This window comes from Lutjanus erythropterus, chromosome 17, assembly GCF_056507025.1.
Source record: "Lutjanus erythropterus isolate fLutEry1 chromosome 17, fLutEry1.hap2, whole genome shotgun sequence".
In the NCBI taxonomy this organism is placed as follows: domain Eukaryota; kingdom Metazoa; phylum Chordata; class Actinopteri; order Lutjaniformes; family Lutjanidae; genus Lutjanus; species Lutjanus erythropterus.
In genome coordinates, this window is record NC_139333.1 from 8,092,656 (window position 1) to 8,114,165 (window position 21,510).

Below are 21,510 nucleotides of genomic sequence, written 5' to 3' on the forward strand. Positions count from 1 at the left end.
TGTGTTTATGAACAGCTTGGACAAATCCCACTGCTTCTACCTTCTATTGCCTTTTCAGTAACTATTTTACTTCTAACATTTTGGAAAATAAGTAACTTTCCTGCACAGAGCTGAATTAGAGGATCGATTCAGTTACAGTAAAATAACAATAAATTGTAATAAAAATGTAGAATAATATGACCAAAAGTTGTCTGCATCATCAGCTTTGATTTCAGTCGATAGGGCAAATTTTGTTCATTTGGAAACATAACTACAAATGTAAGTCGCCCTCCTTCAGCTCTGTGTTTGGTCTCCACCCACTCATGAGGGAAATATCTCTGTTTAACTGCTAAATGCTCCACAATGTTGACCAGCTAGCTGATAACTGCCATTGTTAATATTAAAGTACTGATTATTGCCACTTAAAAGGTATTTATTCTCATCATCATACCTCCAGTGCAGTCTTATCTCTAACCTCCCTTGTCTGACTCTGTTATGTCATAATTATGTCTTCCTATTTTTCTCACATTTTCACAATATCTGTTATGTCATCTTGACTGATGTTATTGCTCTCAAAGTTTTAAACCAGTGTCCTGACTTATATGAGGATAGATATGAGAATGAATAGTGTCAGAATAGCCTGAGAGAGCAGCCTCTGCCAACACAAAGACTCTGAACACAATGATAGCTTAAAAAAAACCCATTCTCTCCACAGAACAATATGCAGACTTTGACTGACTCAAGTGAGCTTTTCATGGGAAAGAAAATGGATTACACAAAGGATAAAACTTTTTGTTGCTTGGATTAAATGTTTTTTTTTCTGTTTGGCTGTATATTCCCCATGTAGTTTGAATCTGGTGTGGCAGAAGCTTAGTCTCTGATGACATATTAAGGTTATTTTATAATTTATTACAGTAAATATATTATAGATTTCCCCTTTAAGCAGCAGGGGAAAGTGAGGAAGAAGAAAACAGCTGAAGGAAGCAAGAAAGAATGGAAGACGGCAGAGGAGAGAGTCTCAATTACAGCTATAATCTTCACCTGCTGGCTGAATGTCATGCCTGTTTTATTTTACATGATAAAGTTCTCGGCTGCGACACCTCGCCGGCTGATGAACGGACACTATACTCAGTCAGGAAGCTGCGAGGCTTTACGTGCCCGCTCCATTTCTCCCTCCACATGGGGCGTCTTCTACTTAACTGATAGACTCCAAACAAACCACAGGGGGTGGAGGATGAGAGAGGAGGAGAGGAGAGGAAAAAGAGGAGTGAAAGGAAAGGAGAATGGAAGGAAAGGACGGTACAAAGTGAAGGAGAGGAAAACAGCCGGAATGATGTAGCGGAGACGAAAGGATGAAGATGTCACAATAAAAGGAGGGGAGGAGTTGAGCAGAAATAGAAAAAAAGAGAAACAAGGGGAGAAAAACAGAGGAAAAAAACAGGACATTGAGTAAAGGTAATGAGAGGAAATAAATAGAAAATTGAGAACCAGTAAGAAAAAAAGAGAGAGAAGAAAGAAAAACAAGGAAAAGAAGGACAAAAAAGGAGAACGGGAGAGAAGAGGAAATACGAAACGGAGGGCTAAGGGGAGGAGAGAAAGGAGGAGAAAATAATAGAAAAGAAGAAAAAAATGAGGGAGAAGAAGAGAAGAAAAGATAAAGGAATAAGTAGAAGAGAAGAATAAATAGACTGGAGGAGAAAATGAGAAATAATAAAAGATAAGTGAGAGGAAAGGCAAAAGAAGAGGAGAAAGAAGAGAAGAGAAAAGGAGGGAGAGGAATAGAAACTATACACTGAAAAAAGAGAAATTTTGGACCAACTAAAAAAATGATTCCCACGCTGTTCAAATCAAGTTGACAAGTTTTCGCTTTAAGTCAGATATACTCAATAATCTAATGCTTCAAATCAAATATTTGCATTAATACAACTTAAATTAAAAAAAAAGACTAAGTTTACACATACATTATTTGCTTTACACAAAAGTAAAACACTGCTCCTTGACAATCTACTAGCTGGGTGTCAGGAAAAGTAGATTTTTATAGTAACCTTTCAGTTTTTTAAATATAATTAATATATTGCTAATGTTAGCCTGATTTAATGATAGCTGGTTTGGTTCAGTGATCTTAGAAAAACATTAAAAACATAATGTAATAATTCAGGTTGACCATTTTACTCTATATCTGACATAATACATAATTTGATTGCCAAAATATAATATGGAAAATAGCAGGTTGAGGGTGTAGTTTCAAGTTATAATCCACAAAAGTAGACTGCTATCACTGAAGCAGAAAGCTGAAGGAAACTCATTCAAAACATTACTTAAGCTACTACTGAAATATACTTTTTTTTTCTTTTACAGTGTAATAATAGATGTAGATAAGGAAGGGAGTGGAGATGTTTTTGTTTGACTTAACTGTATATCTTTTTTTCTTGTCAGCCAACCAGATATAGCCTCTTTCATTAAATGAGTTGACTTATAGTTCAAACAAATAAGCTGCAAGTGTTTTTTTTTTCAACTGGTCGTAGATGAAAATTAAAAAAAAACAACAACTCACAGTTCATCTGTAGTCCCTGTAATAATACAGGGAGTGAGTGTTCTTTTCATTAAACGACCTGTCAGTCAACTCTGGAATGATAAGAGGTCCTGTGATTTTTAATTTTAGTGGGAATATTATCCTTTAATTTACATTAAATAACACTACATCACCAATCGAGCCTTTAGTTTTGATTTTATGCCAATAAATTTGACAACTGAAAGGAATTTTATCTTAAATATAATTTAAGGAGGCAATGCTGGGAATTGTGTCCTCTACAAAGCTCTAAGAAAAAACAAACAACAAAAAAAAAAAACAGCAGGCCAGCCAGCCAGCAGGTGTCGCTGTAGAGCAACAGATCTTTCATTTACTGAAAAGTAGAAAACTAATGCAGGAAGAAAAAACAGTCCTAGAGGTTATCATGTGTATCTGCAGGTCCAAAAGTTAAAGATTTCATGTCTTCTCTTAGCATGAACACTGCTTGTGTGAGATACCGATGATTTGCTCCTATCCAGTAAAAAAAAAAAAAAAAAAAAAAAAAAGTGAACTATGAACGACATTTCCCAGAATGCCCTGAGAAGGGTTAGAGGTTATCAGGACATGTGTAGCTCTCCACAGCAACTGCACCTTTCTTTCACTGAAAAATAAGAACCTTGCACTCAATATTGTGCAATTTTTGTTATCTCCCCCCCACCACACAGATAAGTGCTGGTGGTCTGCCAGTGTTCGCTCGGTGTGTATGAAGGACAGCGACTCCGCCGCTGCTCGGAGCGACAATCCTGCTGGAAACAGTCATTCAGAGCTGCTGGACTGCTGCGGGGGACTCAACAACGTCGATTATTCGAAGGTAAAATACAAAACTGTTCAGCACGAGGCTGTTCTGCGTGTCTAACTGTCACATGAGTCGCAAAACGGCTCAGACAGGCGGCGAAAGTCCCGCTTTGACCGACTGAACGGCTCTGCTTCATCGCTGAGCTCATGACAGCCGAAAAACATCCGGTACAGGCGCCTTTTCAAAATAAAAGCACGTTTTCTGCAGACCCAGTCAACACAAAATGATGACTACACTAAATGAACCTTTAAGTAAAACAGACTGCAACTCAAACCTGACTTTTCAATTGTTATATAAAATTAAGTTATAAAATATATTTTTACAACCCAAATAGTATATAGGGTTGTATATACAATTTACAAAGTACAAGGTACCATTGATTTTATATACTGCAAACATTTAAGTTGAAAAAACAAAAGACACTAGGGTGGAGCTGGGGACCAAAGTAACACTTTTTTGTATTTTCCTCTTTGCCCCAAGATGTATTTATTTAGATGCCGAAAATATGATATATTGCCCTTTTTTTTTCAGTTGTTTCCCATCAATTTAAATAACTCCTTCTATTGATTACATTAACAAAAATTAATTGTATGTAAGGTATGTATTTCTGAAGGAGTGCATGCTGCAATTTGCTGATATTCTATGTCAAGAAAAAAAAGTCCAATGGACAGCTAATTGATGTGTATAAAAATGTATAGTAACTGCTGTTTGTATTTTTTTTGAGTATGTATGTATGACATTTTTAATGGTATTATACATGGTGGCCTTCTTGTGGCTGGGGCCTCTCTGTGTTTGGTTTGCACGTTCTCCCCATGTCTATGTGGGTTCTTTCTAGGTGCTCTGTCTTCCTCCCACACTCCAGAGTCATGCAGGTCAGGTTAACTGGTGACTCTACCCGTAAGTGTGACTGTGAGCGTGTCGGTCCTGTGATAAACTGGCGACCTGTCCTGGGTGTATCCTTTACCCAGTGTCCGCTGGGCTCGGCGCCAGCCTCCCGTGACCCCATAGATAGTGAATAAATGAATGGATTCTCATTTATTTAAACAGTAAGTCTGTCGATGTGATGTTTGACAGTAACAAAAAGCTGAATATTGACAGCCACCAGTCCTGGCCTGCAGCAGTTTACATATATTAATTCAAACGTCCCTGTTTCACTCAATTACTTGTGAGCTACTCACTCAGGGTCAGAGCACTCATTAAACTGTACAGGGTAACCCTGACCTGTTGTGTGTATCAGCCTTTATCAGTAGAAACAGATGAGAAAAACAGATCTGAAATCACCATCCCTCCACAGTAAACGACAGAAACAGGTCAGAGGGTGGCCTGTAATTGACACGCACGATTGCAGTAAATCACTATTTTAAAGAGTTTATTCAGCCAGTTGATGCGGAGATGCAGCAGACGTGTCTTTAAAAGTAGTCACTCACCTGCACCTCTGACCGTATACTACGTAGTTGATCGTGTGTGTCTTCAAAGTTCAATGAAAGCGGTGTTTTAGTTTCAAGATGGAGTTGAAAATTGAATGTGAGTCAGAAATCTCACGATTGAAGTCAGGGTCGAGTCATCAAATACCCTGCCAATCTCTGCACATGAAGGACCATCATTTTGTGCAATGCAGTAAAAACATCTCTTGAAATATTTACATTTTATCACAGTAATTATCACTGCCACCAGTGCAGTACATTTAATCACTGTTTATAGTCTATTAACACTTGAACAATTTAGCTTGTATCTAACTATAAAGCAAAGAATCTCTGTCTGTCTGTCTGTCTGTATGTATGTATGCAACTTGCCAATCCTGAGAACCATTCAAATGACTTATTTCCAACTTGGCAGGTGTTTTACTTGAGACCCAAGGAGGTGCAGTGTTGAATTTAACATGCGGCATGATCAGTAGTAATGCATTTCGAATGAACAGGTGAACAGCCGCTCTGTAGCAGTGCCTCAAAGATGGCTGCTTCCTCAGAACAAGCTGCAGTTAGAGGCACTTGCCTGCAATAATCTAAAGTGTAGACTAACTGAAGAATAGTTTCAACAGACACTGGACTCCACCAAGTATGGCACGTCTGCGCCATAGTTCCCACCAGCAGCGTTTCAGAAACATTTCAACAGTGGAGCATTTTGCCCACCTGATTATGTTTAGTAGCTCAGATTTTGTTGATTAGGTCCTCTTTCCTTGCTCTTTGTGCTTCTACCATGGATAAGCCGGCTACGTGGTTAAATAGCTTCTCTTCTGTCTGTCTTTATGATCTCTCACTCCTCACCCAGCTCAGTGCACCCATGGTCTGGCTGAGTGGGTGTACACTGTGCTGCTGGGTGAGAGTGCTGTGCTGTCACTCTGCAAACCATTACAATAACAAAGTTAAATGACAAATATTGCCGCAAAAATTGGCCAAAGACGACTGATGATGGATTCAGTCCATCGTCGATAGGTGATATATTCATCCAGCAGCCCAAGCCTAGCATCCAGGAGTGCTCTGTCAAGACGGCAGAGACACTAAGACAGCAGTGTCCCGTTTAGTGTTTTTCAAGAATGATATATCAGGATTATCAAAAGGTGGGGCATGTTTCTGTTAGAAGTTGTCACTTATAATTGATTTTCTTAATGTTTCTTCATCAGCCCCATGTTAAGTTATTTCTGCACCACTGATATTATAATGTAACTTTTCGTCATCATTCGTCATTTTCCTTGATGCACATGCTCTCACTGATGCAGAAATGTGATCATCTAAACTGCATATTACTCCAGTGATGAAATAAATCGATGTCACCGCAAGTCAAGCACTTCAGTAAATATGATAATGATCACAATCGAATGTAATGCAGCCTCGAGCAGAGATGAGCAGCAGGATACAGAGATCTGGTGAGATCACAACTTGCTGGTCGCCATGAAATTATTGTATATCAATATAATGGTATTTGTGATCCTGAGAGGATGAATCCTGACATATTAGTTTGACATGATCTCTTTAATGTAATCAGAGTCTAATATAATGGACTCAGAAACAACAAGTCCAACAGCTTTTTATGCAAGTGGAGATATGGCTAATCACACTGTAAAATGCCATAGAAAATACTGTAACCCTTGTGGCCCCAACGCTATGATTTAAAACAAGTGTCCAAAAGCAAACTGAGGGCATTGGGCTGAAAGACCGTCTTTGTTGCTCTTCATCTCCAGCGTCAACAGGCGACAATTAAAATATTGTATTAAACCCTCTTACTGTGATCAGATACAGCAGATGATATATTATGCAGTGATTTGTCAATGCTGACATTTAGTCAATGCGGGCAAATTAGAACAAATGTTTTTTTTATACCAATGTGAAGTACATCTTGTGCTTTGGTCACACTTCATTTAACAGTACACTAATGGGAAGTAACAAGCTGTACTTTCAAATCAAATCAGACAAATACAAGGAATAATATGTTCTTTATTAGACATTAAAGAAACGCAACCATAATAGACACCATGTGCCCAGTGGTACACTCAGACACAACAAGCCATACTTTGTATCAAATTAGACCAAAATTAGAACTAAAATGTTCTTTGTTAGATCTGTTTTACTTTAGTAGGGGGTAATTATAACAGGGCTGTACTGTAAACCAAAGTGTGTTATTTCCCACTGTTAGACCCTTATTAGATTTTATTAGAGGGTAAACTGGGACACAACAGAATGTTCCAATTCTGTTGTAATGTGTCACTAATTACCCTCTAAAGAAGTCTAATAAGGGGTTAGCAAAGGCTCTAATACCATTGCGTTTAAATTAGGGTAAGACTACTGTCTGATAAAGAACGTATTATTTCTACTATTTGTCTAATTTGATACAAAGTGCGTTTTCTTTATGTTGTTATTAGTGTGCTGTAAAACAAAGTGTGACCAAAGCTTCTTTCAACATCTACATAGATAGAGATATAGATTTCATGTTTTTCACTTTTCACATGGTTGTTTCTTTCAGATGGACTTGACGCTGATGGAAGAACTCCTAAAACACATCAACTTTCATGACTCCAGCTTTTGCATCGCTGTGATCGCCATCATTTTCAACCCTCTTTTCTGGAATGTGGTAAGAAATACTGTAGATCGTAATGTAGATGCTGTAGCTACTGAATAATTGTGTATAGCCCAGGGTTTGACATTGATCATGGCAAGTGTTTCGTGTAAGTTGTCCACCGTGGCCACCGAGTTTTATCCCTTAACTGCAGGGCTTCGGCAAACAAACATTACACGTAGAGAAACATACAGATTCTTTTGCACCTTTAAGTTCAACAGCGAGCAGTAGGCTACTTGGCAGGCTACTAATATATGAGGGTGACTCAAGTGTGAGTTTACTAAGCCTACTCAAGCAGCTCCTTACAGAAGAACCAGAAACACAAAAGGCAGACTAAAACAAAACAATGAAAACAATGAAAAGTTGGGAATGAAAGCAGGAGATTAAGTGGCTAGAATATGACGCATCTAAGGACGTAAAGTATTGTAGTGTGCGTCACCAGATTCCTCAACTACCCACAAAGTTGTGCTCACTCTTCACTGGAAACGGTTTCTTCAGGGTATACCACAGTATCACAATTCATGGCAGGTGGCATGCCAGTCCTTACCATTAACTTCACTGGAGAACAGATCCATAGTCAGGTGACCTTCAGTGTCACCCATGGTCAGGTTACCTTTGTTGTCATGGCAGCAAAAATACACACATGGTTAGCATAAATTGGATGCAGTTTGGTTAGGTTTAGGCTACAAATTTACTTGGTTAAGTTCAGGAAAAGATCATGTTTTTGAAAAAGGTATGTTACATTATGCAGCTTGCATAAGTGAAGTAAGTCACATGACGTTATGTAACTTTAAATTACGTTGACTCACATGGGACATGAACCCCAGCCTCCAGGGTGAAAGTCCTGTGTATCTTTGACCCATTTATCCACCACACCTCCTCCATATGCAGACTTTCTTGCTCTTGATACCAAATCAGTTAACAGTGTGAAGGATTGGCGTATTGCCTGCATGCAAAATTGGACTTTTGACTTTTTGTCAATTAATCTTCAGATTATTTTCATGATTAAGTGATTAATTGTTTAGTCCATAAAATGACAAAAAATGTGATCACAATTTCCCAGAGCCTAAAATGATGTCTTCAAATCGCTTCTTTTGCTCAAACAACAGTCCAACGACTTTTTGATTACTGTCATATATGACAAATAAAAACAGAAATTCCTCACATTTAAGAAGCTGGAACCAGCAAATATTTGACAGTTTTGCTCGAAAACTGTCTGAAACGATTAACTGATTATCAGCGTAGTTGGCAACTCATTTTCTTTCAATCAACTAATTGATTAATTGACTAATCACTGCAGCTTTAGTTCACACTGCACAGAATTTTGAAGTCTGAAGTCATGCTATTTGTATGCAGAATAGGCTTGTAGTAAACAGCACAACAAGTGCTGAGTGTTACCTGCTATATCTTTGAAACCTGTGAAACTGTTCACAGAAAGGCTGTCATTGACTGCTGATCTTCCTTTGTCAAATCAAGGCAAACGTCCCTGAGGCTGATAAAACTTCCCTTCTGTCTGTCACAGACAAGATGTCTGCGGGAATTTCAGGCGTTGATTTATTTTATCTTAATTGTTTACGATCATCCTTTGCAAATCAAGACTGATTATGGTTGATATCTAGTACACTATACATTACATAATAGTGCAGCTCAGTATAAAGCTATGAATATGCTTCAGACGTGTTAATTGTAACGCACTGTAAAACAGTCAGTCCTGGAGAATCTTCATCACAAAGACATGGAAATAAAATGTTCTCTTGTGTTTTTAATCAGAGATGCTTCAAACACAAAGTGCTATGCACACGTCATACACGTCAAGTTACATCTTCCTCGCTGATGGAGTTTACTGAGTGATTCATACCAACACTTCAGTCTAATTAAGGTTGGAGCTTTGCATAATGCTGCAATTAAGATAAAGCAGTTACACAAGAAAAAATCCTCTTTACCTGTGTTCCTTACCCACGTTCTTTATGTGTCACTTGGCTGTCGGAAATCATCAAAGCGCATCATTGATTATACTGTATTTGCTCTTACATAGAGTGTACAAATTCAGTCTTTAAACACTAATGAGATAAAAAAAAAATAGCGAATACATTAACAAAAATAACAATTTCACAAAAGGTTAAACAGATAAACTACAATATAACAATTCTGTGTGTTCCATCACTCTCCTTTCACTTCTTTGTGATGTGAACTACAGTCTTGGAAATAAAGGTGCTAACCAGAACTGTGTAGGGTTCTTCAGCTTGTCCCTGCAGTTGGTTTCTGCTGTAACCCTTACAGAGGGATTTACTGAAAACCCAACATAAAGGGTTATACCTAGAACCCTCTGTGGCATCACCCAGAACTCTTTCTGCAAGTTCTATCCAGAACCTTTCCACCTTCTAAGAGAGCTAACAAGAAAACACCAAAAGGGTTCTACCAGTAAACCTTTTATATTCCAAGAGTTTCATCTCCTTACAAAGCAGCAGCCAATTATTTGCATTAAAGTAAACGCTGCTGAGCTGCTCTTGGCCCTGCACATGATCCCAAATCACCCTTTTTGTGCATGTTGCTTTTGGAAGATAAGCTGTAAGTGGCTGTAATGGGTGTTATTCAGGCAAGCACCATTAGGACTGATGGAACTTACTGAGGTTATAAAAGATCTTTTCATCTCATCTGTTTAAGCTACAATGCAGTATTTCTGAAAGGTGTGGGAGTGTTGCGGGTGGTGTTTCATTTGATTTTATGGAAAAGGAATCAGGCACACATGTGTGATGGATGTCTTTATGCTTAAAACAGACTGCCTTCTATCTCAGCAATTTCCAATCACATGTCCGTCACATGTCCCGAAACAACTACTGATGAGATTTTGAGAAGACGCATATTTCATTAGGGTGCTAGCTTGTGTTTTTGTCTACATACACCTGGTCCAAAGAACATGTTCATTTGTGGTGACGACATTTTGATGAAAGGTGGTGGTAAAGTACATTTCATTCATTTGGTGCAGGTCACACTGTTGCCTTGCTTCACAGGACTCTGTGTGCAGCATGTCCTGTGCTGGTACCTTCCTGCGCTGAAGGTTTACATTTTAGTGGTGAGGTTGATGAGCACAGAAAGTATAAACTTGAATCAAAAGATCACCTGTTACCTTTCACATTATGTATAGTTATTTGGCCTATTGTTGATATAGAAAAAAAATCATGCAGTTTTATGAGTTCTTCTTTAGAAGTGCAGTTGGTGTATATCACTTTTTTATTTTTTGACATCTTAGACAAAACTATCAATCACTCTGAAAAATAATGCCTTTCAATCAAGGCAAATCAAGACTTTTGAATGTGACAGTGTGTCCTATGTGCTTGAGAATTTTTGACACTGAGTTGTGTCTCACGAGGACAGTACTTTAACTAGAAAGTTTCTGTTTTCAAAAATTCAGACTTCCTCAAGGCTGTCTATGGCTTTATGAATGAGGAAGTGACATGTATTTCTGTCTCGCTGATCAGTGTCTGGTGCTCTCTAATGTTTTCAGTCACGTTTTTCACCCACACTCCCCTCCCTTTCCTAATCTTCTCTAGGACCGGCGAGTGAGGTGGAAGCTTAATTTCCTTTTTAAACAGTTGCATGTGGTCGTGTGAAGTGCACTAAAGTCTTGTACTTGCAATGAAAGATGGTTGATATGAGCGTGGAAGCTGCAGACGTTGTGACCAGACACAAGTCTGAACTGAAGCGACCAAGCAGTCTGACCCAGCAATTAACTTTTGGTACAACATGCATGCAGCTCTGTTAAGACGCAGCTTTTATATGGGGTCAAATGGTGTCCCAGGATGGTTTTGTACATTCTAAACAAAAATTACTTCTTTCTGGTTCTCGTCCGGGTGGCACGGTGGTGCAGTGGTTAGCACTGCCGCCTCACAGCAAGAAGGTCCTGAGTTCGATCCCCCGGCTTGCTGGGGCAGGGCCTTTCTGTGGGGAGTTTGCATGTTCTCCCCGTGTCTGCGTGGGTTCTGTCAGGTTCTCCGGCTTCCTCCCACAGTCCAAAGACATGCATGCTAGGTTAACTGGTGACTCTAAATTGCCCGTAGGTGTGAATGTGAGTGTGAGTGGTTGTCTGTCTATGTGTCAGGCCTGCGATGAACTGGCGACTTGTCCAGGGTGAACCCCGCCTCTCACCCAATGTCAGCTGGGACAGGCTCCAGCAGCCCGCGACCCTTACGGAATAAGCGGTTACAGAAAATGAATGAATGAATGGTTCTCGTCCACAAGGAGCATAGTTCAGGGTCAAAGTGGTGGGAATTTAATAAAGTGCTTAAAACAAAGATTTTCTCTTGGATCCCCGGGGATCCGAGTCTTTATTACTACAAATACTTGGATAAAGACATTTCTTTGCTATTGGAGACTTTTGGATAATAGTTCACTTGAACTCACCTTCTATAACGACGTGGTTGTACATCTTGCTGGAGTCTGAAGTCAGTGGAAGTAGTGGTTTGACCTCTCAAAAAACATCTCGCGACTCAGCTTGCACCAACGACAACGTCTCTTTCTGCTTAATATCATATGAACGTGCTTTAAACACACATGCTGAACACAGTGTTCTCACTGGAACACAGACACAGCAAGGCCTGTTCCTTGAATTTGTGATGTGTGTGGGCACAGATCAGGACGTACCAGCCCCCAACTACCACCGCTTAACCTTTTATCTTTTCACACACACATGAGTGCTGTACAATGATCACACACACAGACACACAGACAAAAGGCCTGCTGACTTGTGTTATGCCATAGGAAAATATAAAATGGTGTGATTTATCAGAAAACTTGTTGAAGTCTTCATTCATTTGTGTTCAGGAGGCTGATTATTTACCTTTGCTTTATTGATTTGGCTTCAATCAATGGCACGTGGACGCTGCTGCAGCCTGAAAATAGAATCGGAAGAAGAAAATCTAGACTCAAAATGGTCAGGAGGTCAGTGTGCCACAGTGAAGCTGTGACACACCAACCTTATTGTTGTGTAGGTAGAAGGAACCATCATCCTTGGAAGTGTTAGAATTTCTGCAAACTGAAGTGACCTCAGTGACACCTGCACAATACGAGCTATGCGTCTGTCTTTGTGTGTGTCGGTGGCCTATATAGTGACTCATCCACAGACGAGAGGTTTCTCTGAAAGCCCCCGGAGGGTGCACACACACTTTGTCACACAGGCACAGAGCAGTGCTCTCAATAGGCTCAGACTGCCACGCCTGCTGATGCTAATTACATCTCTGCACTGATCTAGGGGGTGCTCTCAGGTGCTGATGATGTCATTTCCTCCCACTAACCACTGTGGTGATGATGGGTTGTGCAGCAAGCTGATTTCCTGTTTTTTATTTATCATTGTGTTTGTGTGTGTGTGTGTGTATGTGTGTTCCATCAGATCTATTCATATTTATACTTCTGTTCAAACAGTCCAACTTCTGTGCCTGCAGTCTCTACAGCAGGGGTCAACAATTACATTTGTCCAAGAGCCAGAATCTTTCTAAGCAGACCCTGTGGGTACTGGACCTTCAAATAATAAAACAACTATTTAGACCTGATTAGCCTATTATAATCCCCGCCAGGCGTAAGCAGGAAGGGGATCATTTAAGTGTGTGAGCATGATTGCATGCGTGATTAACGGACCTGCATCTTGTCCAGAGCTAATATCAAATACTACTGGACAGATCAGCCTAATATTTTTCATGTGCGTTCATGACAGTATACTGAAGGACCTCTGTGATTTGAAATTCTCAAAAAATCTTGAAAACCCTTTTTTTTTCAAATGACTTTTATGCATCATGACTTTTAGGCATTGCAGTAGGTGCTTCACCATCTGGTGCCTGCCGTGAATCTGCACTCCACTGAGTGCACTCTTTTAGTTGTTTAATATTTTCACTTTCTCATAAAGTGAGTGTCATTTTCATTAGCCAGACCCCATGGGGAAGAACATGGGAAATCCGTAAGTAGATAGTTAAAATCTGTAAAAATTCTGTCCTGACTGCAGAAAATATTAATCAGCTTTAACCGGTTTTGACACGATTATGCAGTTGCACTGTTATTGCGCACTTAATACCTGTTGTTAGTACTACAGGTCACAGAATTCTGGTGGTAGCATTGTGATTTTATGAAAGAAGTCAGGCAATAATTGACTTTTTCCATCAAACGTGATCTGATTTGACACAGTGCAAGGAGCTGGTTACCTTGCTGAGAAGTCAGTCTACAGTCTGTCTCCTGCAGCCCTTCATCTAACAGCTCACTGTGGCTGCTCCTGACTATTCCATAACCCCCACACATATCTCCACAGTGATCCACTGTCAACTAATGCTGAAAACGAACATTGTCTCATTTTGTAGACACACTTTTGATGAATAAGAGAAGCTAAACTTATTGACAAAGACACTGTATTTCCTGTGACTGCTTCAAAATAAAAGTCACATCTCGTTTCGCCAGTTAAATATTTTTAGTGTGAAGCTGCAGCAATAGGAAATGTTAAGTTTGCATCAGCAGTAACTTAAAAGGACTTATTCAGTCGTCACTGATCTGTATCCCTTCACCTCCTGATGGTGAACCAGAGTCAAACACAGTATCACCTGCATGTTGACACAGCAGATATCAGTGGGACCTCGTCCAGTGGCTGTTGGTGGCCTAAAGACACCGACTTGCGTATTTGCAACCACTAAATTTACCTCAAGTTCTATCTGAATATGAACTGCTCATTACAGTAGAATTACAGAAAACAGTCCCACTTCCTGTGTGCCAAAAAGATTTCCCACCACATGAGCCGGAGTGGGACGGAACAGGCGGTCTCATGCAGCCCTGATGGGCGCTCCTTCAGCCAGAACACGGCACCCACGTTGATAGATACGTTAATATCAACTCATACAAATGTTGCATTGTGTATTCGTAACAGTTGTCCTGTCACCTTCTCCGTGCGCCTCCTCTTCATTTCCTTCGTTTTTCTCACTTCACCTCTGCACCAGTTTTTCCTGTCTTCTCCCCTGCTGTTTCTCCATTCAGTTTGTCACAGGGAGGGTTAGTGAATCACACAGTGGTAATTTTCTCTTTTTTCCTGTACGACTGGGGCTCCATCTCCCCTAATGCCACTGCCCAATGATCCCCAGGTGATTTTTTTAAAGGGAGTGTGGACTTCTATTAAGATACATGTGATGTTTTGGGCACAAACCCTTCTTCAATGCCCGAGACACCACATGGAGGTTATTAATAATTGACCATGGGAGCATTATCCCATGTGTAGACTCTATCTTTATTTTTGAGATGTGCAATTCTGTCTAGCACTATTTTCTCTACTCAAACTTGGATGTGTGTGTTTTCTGCCACCTCAGTTTACTCAGGTGCAGGTTTTGCTCTGGAGGACAGAGATCTGATCTCAGTGAGGATAATGAGAACACATTAACAAATCCAGGTGTAAATGCAATTGTTTACTATCTAGATAATGTATCCATATAGATCCCATTTTAATACCTGGTATAAATTGGGTGAAAAAGTCACAAACTGTGTTAAAACTGATTGTTTTGTTAGTATTTATGGAATGCAAATGGGGCTGCAACTGACAATTATTTTCACCGATAGTTAATCTGTACAATTAATCATTTTCGTGATTATTCAAGTAATTAATCCTGTAATAATTTTGTTACTTGACAAATGGGTTCAAACATGTAGAGCGCAAGGACATACAGTACATCTGTGTGCTTTTTCAAGTCGTTCTTGTAGAGATCATTTTCATGATTGATTGATTAGTTGTTTTGGCCTATAAAATGTTGGAAAATGGTGAAAAATGTCGATCAGTGTTTGTACTGCTGCTTGTGTTGGGACAAAATTAAGCACTGATGCTTTGGTTTGTATTATTTTGTTCAGGTACCAAAATATCAGATTGATATTGGTACCACATTCAGATATCATACCTGCATCAGTATAAAAAAATTACAAATGACACACACCCTACGTATCACTGAAGGTGTTGCCAGGACTAGCAGGAAGCAGGTGGAAGTAGTTTTCTGTTTCTTTTGTGCTTTCTTGCACTTTTTCCTCTTCTCACTTTGTTCTGCTAACTTTAATGTGTTTTCTCTACTCTTTTACAAATGGCCCAAGCATATCTGGATCTTTATATTTATGCACAGTATCCTTTTCCAGTTACTTCACTCTGTGGTGAGTCATATTGCCATTGCTATTTGTTGTTTTCTGGATCTGGAGAAAGATTCATAAACACGTTTTTTGTAGTTTCAGTTTTTTTAGTCCATTCTGCATGACAACCTTGTGATGAGTTTATCAGGGACCATATTTTTTGTTTTGCTTTTTTAAGCGATGTATTTGTAGTCTTTATCTCAATGATTATCTTTGACTTTCACCATGAATAACGAGATGGTTACATAAACCTAAGTCTGTATTCTGAGAAGCTCTCTGATTAATAGCAGTGGATTGCAGGGGTGAAAAAGAGTGAAGCAACATAGTGGAAATAGACCACTCTCACTTATCATTATGAAGTAAAGGCTGATTACACAATATATGTAGAATAGACAAGTTGTCTGTATCCACTTTAGGAAAGATGTGTGCATTTGAGGTGGCTGTTTAGATAGAGTGTTGTTTAGGTAGAGCATCCGCCCCATGTATGGGGGCTGTCGGTCCTCTGCAGCGGTCACTGGTTCAATTCCCACCTGCAGCCCTTTGCTGCGTGTCATCCCCCCTCTCTTCATCCTCCTTTCCTGTCTACTCTTCAGCTATGCGTAAATAGGCGTAAATAAAGCTAAAAATGTAACTTTGTTTCCTCTAGATAGTCCCCTTCTGCCCTTCCATATTTAGTTAATTTAATTTAGTTTTTAATTTCTGCTGCTTCAATGTCCCATGATAATCGCTGCATTGACATTATTCGAGCACTTAAGCATTTAAACTGACTGAAAGCAGCCTCTGTAATCACACAACACACAATAAAGAAATTACCTGGAAAATTTATAATAATTTAAAATAATTATAATAATAATAATAATAATATAGCCTACAGGGACTGGTAGAGGTGGTGAAATGACCATGCAGATATGGGTCTTTAAATCAGAGAAAATTATTCATTGTGGTTGGTGGTGGGTGGATGATCCATTCATTACTATCACACGTGTATGGTAAATAAAGAATTATTCATTCCGTGTTAGGACCATTTTATTAGCTACAAGTAGGAGTGAGGTATTTCTTTTCACACTAAGGTAACTTGTTGAATTTTTGACCACTAATGACCTGATGCACAGACACACAGGCTGATGCAATGCACATTGCCATCAATGGTTACTGATCTACTGGTGGCAGTCATACGCCACATGTAATGCAGAAAACAACGCTTGGGGCGATTTAGATTCAGAACAATGGGTAGCATTTATGAGGATGAAGAGCTCCCTGGCAGCTGTAAAGCCTGAGAAGCTGCTTCTTGTTCTACAATCTGCCCTTATTTGACTGATAGTATTCAAAGATTCAGCAATTGACTGATACTGAACAGTTCTGATCTTTATTTAGTTGTGTATTTTTAAAAAAAACTCACTATATTGGTCACCATATTGGTAATCTAAAATCAATATTGGTATCAGTCTCAAAAATCTCATATTGGTCGGGCTCTAGTTAACAATGCAGGCCCCCCCCCCCCAAAAAAAACATTGAAATGGTAAAGGTAAACAAGAGTTTGTTGACAAAAAAAATCATCAGGGTACCTTTAACCTTTGTCAGTCAATCAGTATTGCAGCTCTAGTTTCTAGCTGGAGGCCAGTATTTTTACCTTTCTATTCTGGAAAAAACATCATTCACAAAGTATGAACTGATATGTTTTTAAGCCATAATTATGCAGGAAAATGACAGAATTAGATGCATTTTCCTCTTTCAGTCTTACTGCACTCTACTGACGTCTTCATTTTCTGATTGATGTAAACTAAAAGCACTCAGAGAGGAAATGTTAGTGGCACAGATATTTTGAGCGTTTTTATTTCATTTCATTTCATTTGCGTCTCTCATCATTCAGGCCCTTGTGAATCAGTTGCTTGGGCAACAGGAATGCACAGCTCTCCTGTGCTCAGTGATCGGAGAGGTAACGGTGACAGATGTGGTAAGGAAAATGAAAACTATCTTTGCTCAGATGACATTTATACTGTTGTTTAGGATTTTGCCTCATTTAGATAAAATTTTCTCCTCTCTCTGTAAGGCAAGAGGTGACTCTGACAATATCTAAACTCTTTCAAACTCAGATCTGCCCCTTACATAAATGAGATTAGATTGGGTCTTGGGCTACATGAGATAGATGTCATGCTGACACTGAGGAGCTCGATAGAAAGTGGTCAGCCTGTTCTTTCTTGTTTTATGTCATTGCCTGAAGCTAAGTTCTCAGCTGGAATCATGTTGAAATTACATAAAGCTTTAGATAACAGTAATAAATAGTCACAATTGTTAACTAAAAGTAATGGATAATTGGCTGAAACCACAACTTCTGCTACTTCTAGTAGCAGGATGACTGCAAACTTGACCAAACTGACCTAATTATTGACAAATAAATTGCATCAAAAAACTGAACATGTTACAAGAAATCATACAGGAATTTAGTGGCATTAACTAATCCTTTCTCATTAATATACATTTTATTTATTCAGGTTAAAGCCGAGGTAGGCAAATTTGTTACAGTAGGGCTGGGAAGCAATTTCAAAATGACCTTTCAGAATATTGTAAATGAAGTGATCCTTTGTTGGCAGGAGGGGAGCTCAGAGTGTATGTTTTCAACTTTTGGGAGTAAGAAGTGGATTTATTTTCTCTCCTGTATCTCAGCTACTCTGCAGCAGCAACCAACAAAGAAATCTCAGACTGGCCAGGTGAGAGCTCAGCGGTTTTTTTTTTTTAACTTTTGGTATGAAAGAGTGTATGTATCTTCACATTTGCTTGTAAACCTGTGTGCACCACAGACAAGTCGACTGTGATGTTTACAGTAAGATAATCAGTCTCTCTGTCCACGTGTTTGAAAGTCACGTCGTGAGAGTAAAGGGAGGAGAGATGTAAAGGAAAGAATCGACTTCTTTGGTGAGTGCTGTCAGTACTGACATGCAAACACACATGGGGCTAATCCACTGGTGTATTTGGCCGTGCTAAGTCAAATCGTGTCGTGCTGATTTGCATTTCCATTACCACTTTTATCGCACCGAGCCAGGCCTGAGATCGACCTACTCTGGAGCGGGGCCAAAAGAATGAGCCCGATTTGCCTCCAAGCAGGCTGCGGTGACGTCTCACCGACTGCGGCGAACCCCTGGCAAGCCTCCTTTTCCACCCCTAGAACAAGCGAGTGTTGTGATGTTGAGCTGATATGCATGCAGGAGAGCAGAGAGAAAGACATTTTTAAAAGTCTCCTTATGTTCAGCTCTCAGTACCTCTGCTTCAAACTGAATGCCTGTGTATTTGAAATCTGGACTGCTTTTTTTGTGCACAGTCATGACTGTATGCTGAACGACCTCTGTCATTCACAAAGTTTGAAAAAAACCTAAAAAAAACAAAACAAAACAAAACACTGTTTTGGGGGGGTTCCACGCCTGCAACAGGCTTGGCCAGAGGGAGTATGTTTTCAGGTCATCAGATTGTTGTGAAAGGGTTATGCCTTGAGGCACAAATGACCACTTGGACTCAAGGATGAACTTATTAGATTTTGGTGGTCAGAGGTCAAAGGTCAAGGTCACCGTGACCTCATGTCCATCCCACTCTTGTGAACGTGATGTCGCTGGAACAGCTGAGGGGGATTTCCACCAAAGTTGATACTAACATCCACCTGGACTAAAGGAGGAACTGATTAATGTTTGGTGATAAAAGTTCAGTGTGACCTCACAAAACACCTGTTTGGCAATTAGTCAAGAATTAATATGCTAATTGTGACAAACTTTCACACTAGCAGTGCTGGAAAGTAATTACTTAAATGTAACCAGTTACATGTAACTAAATTACAAAATAAATGTAATTGTTTCTTATCAAATTGTTGGTGTTTAGAAAGGGGTTACATCCATTCTCTCAGGTTGCCTTCTAGATGTTTTTCAAGTACAACTAAATTAATATCAAGTTTATTTGATTGGAGGAGCGTCATGAGTTTCTGGGATACGTAAGATGCTCCCCCCACAGATCTTAGGCCTGTGTTTAGTTGATCTGTCTCACTCTGCTCTCAAGTCCTAATCACAGCTGAGACAATAGCCAAGCGTTTGCAATTACAGAAACAAACTCAAAAAAACTACACCATGACATTGCACGTGAAGAGTTGGCAGATTAGATGCTGGCAAGTGTGCATACATGACGTCTCCCATGTTGTGCTCCCTCTCTCAGGGGTCTTATCTGGTGCCTGAAGGGTGCTGATTCAGCTTTGGGCAGAATAATAACTTCTGAATGAGTCATCAGCATTTAGACGGGCAAAAGGAGGGACTTCAGCGAGGCAGAGAAAAAAAAAGGGGGGGGAAAGGATAAGGTGTTTCATTTCATCAGGAGTGCCTTGAGAAATTACAGAGGAGAGGAAAGAGAAGATGAAATAAAAAACACTCCAACGCCGAAGGGAGTATAACAAGCGAACAAAGAGGAACGTGCAACGTGATGTCAACGTGACCTCCAGCGTATCTCTGGTGATTGACAAACTCGAAACGCTCGGGAAATAAGGAGAGATTAAATGCAAAACGTGGAAAATGAGGCACAGGATCCTCATGCGGCTCCTTATACTGAGCAGAAAAGGAGGGGGAAAAAAAAATCTATCAATTTAAAAAATAGAGACACTCAGAGGACAAAGCCAGAAAAATGAAAATTGCATCAAGACTAAAGAAAGACAGGGATAGGGGGAAAAAATGACCCTGAATGAATAGTTGAATAGATGAGAAATTTATAGTACAGTATATATGACATCAATATTTTTTAAAGTAGAGAGTAAATGGGAAAAATATAAGAGGACACGTGAGAGTAAGAGTGAGACGCGGTGTGATGAGTTACTCATAGGATGTGTCAGATTCTTCATTGGTCTGTCACCTCTCCACCTACTTGAAATACAAGTCATGTTCAGAAAGCCAGTTTCTTTAGTGATATGAAGTCATTGTCATAGAACTTCTTGGCTCTTACTCGAAGGACTTAATTTCAAAGCAAAAGAAAACTGACTACTCTTAGATTTCTTGTGTGAAAGTCCAGAAAATCACATACTGTAAAATGTTTTTGTAAAAAACTTAATACTGTGCTCTTGACTGTATTCCTACAGCATATTTCATGTACATCATAGAAGTATTTTAAGAGCATTTAATGTGCAAAAGTGGTATAATAAATAAAAAAATACAAACTCTTTTCTTAAGTATATTAAGTATTACCACTCCTTGTAAACATTGTTGGCTAACATAATTTGTGGATTATCGTTTTCTGTTTTAGTCAAGCAAAGTGAGGCCTCTACAGTATAACAATTAGGGGTGGGAATCTTTGGGCACCTGCCGATTCGATTACGATTACGATTCAGGGGCTACGATTCGATTATAAAACGATTATTGATGCATCTTTATGTATATTGATGCACTTTTTCACAAACACATTTCTTTTTGTCTCACTGAATAAGCATTCGTCACTTGCAATTTTTAAAAACAGCGCATTTGTAATAAGAATTCATTTCGATTATATTTTATTAAACTATTGGAAATATGTGCAAACTGGAAAGTACCAACAGTAGCCACTAGTAGCCGCAGCAACAGCAGCCTGCCGTCTCCCCGACTCCTCCGTCGGGTGGAATCGAGTTACGGCTTCTCATGTTTGTTGTGTTGCCAAAGTATTTTATTTTAGCTCGACACAACTTACATATAACGTGGCTCTTGTCCAGTTCGCTTCCGCCGTCGACGTTGTAGAAGCCGAAGTGTTTCCACACGGCTGCTTTTAAATTAGAAGGAGCTGTTAGGACCTCATGGCGAGGTGGCTGCCGGTCGGCCATGTTTGTTTTCCGCTGTGCGCGTGTCGCTCCAGGTGCGCGTCCCAAAGTGTCCCGGCGATGACGCGTACCGCGCTTCTTAGTTCCACATTATTTAGAAGCTTCTGTATCACTTTAATTAACAGATTTAAATAATCGAAATTTGGACGTTTGTGAATCGATTCAGATTCGTCCACGTCC

General features: G+C 39.5%; 1 protein-coding gene across 1 annotated transcript in view; it reads left to right on the forward strand.

Moving 5' to 3' along the window:
• The first annotated feature begins 3,044 nt into the window (after positions 1 to 3,044).
• The window catches only part of pemt (phosphatidylethanolamine N-methyltransferase), an 80,650-nt gene continuing 62,184 nt past the window's right edge, over positions 3,045 to 21,510 (forward strand). The window contains exons 1-2 of the mRNA XM_084741299.1: positions 3,045 to 3,359; positions 7,302 to 7,409. Of these exons, the coding sequence (XP_084597425.1) occupies positions 3,252 to 3,359; positions 7,302 to 7,409 (216 nt within the window). The 5' untranslated portion in view covers positions 3,045 to 3,251. The remainder of the gene's footprint in view (positions 3,360 to 7,301; positions 7,410 to 21,510) is intronic.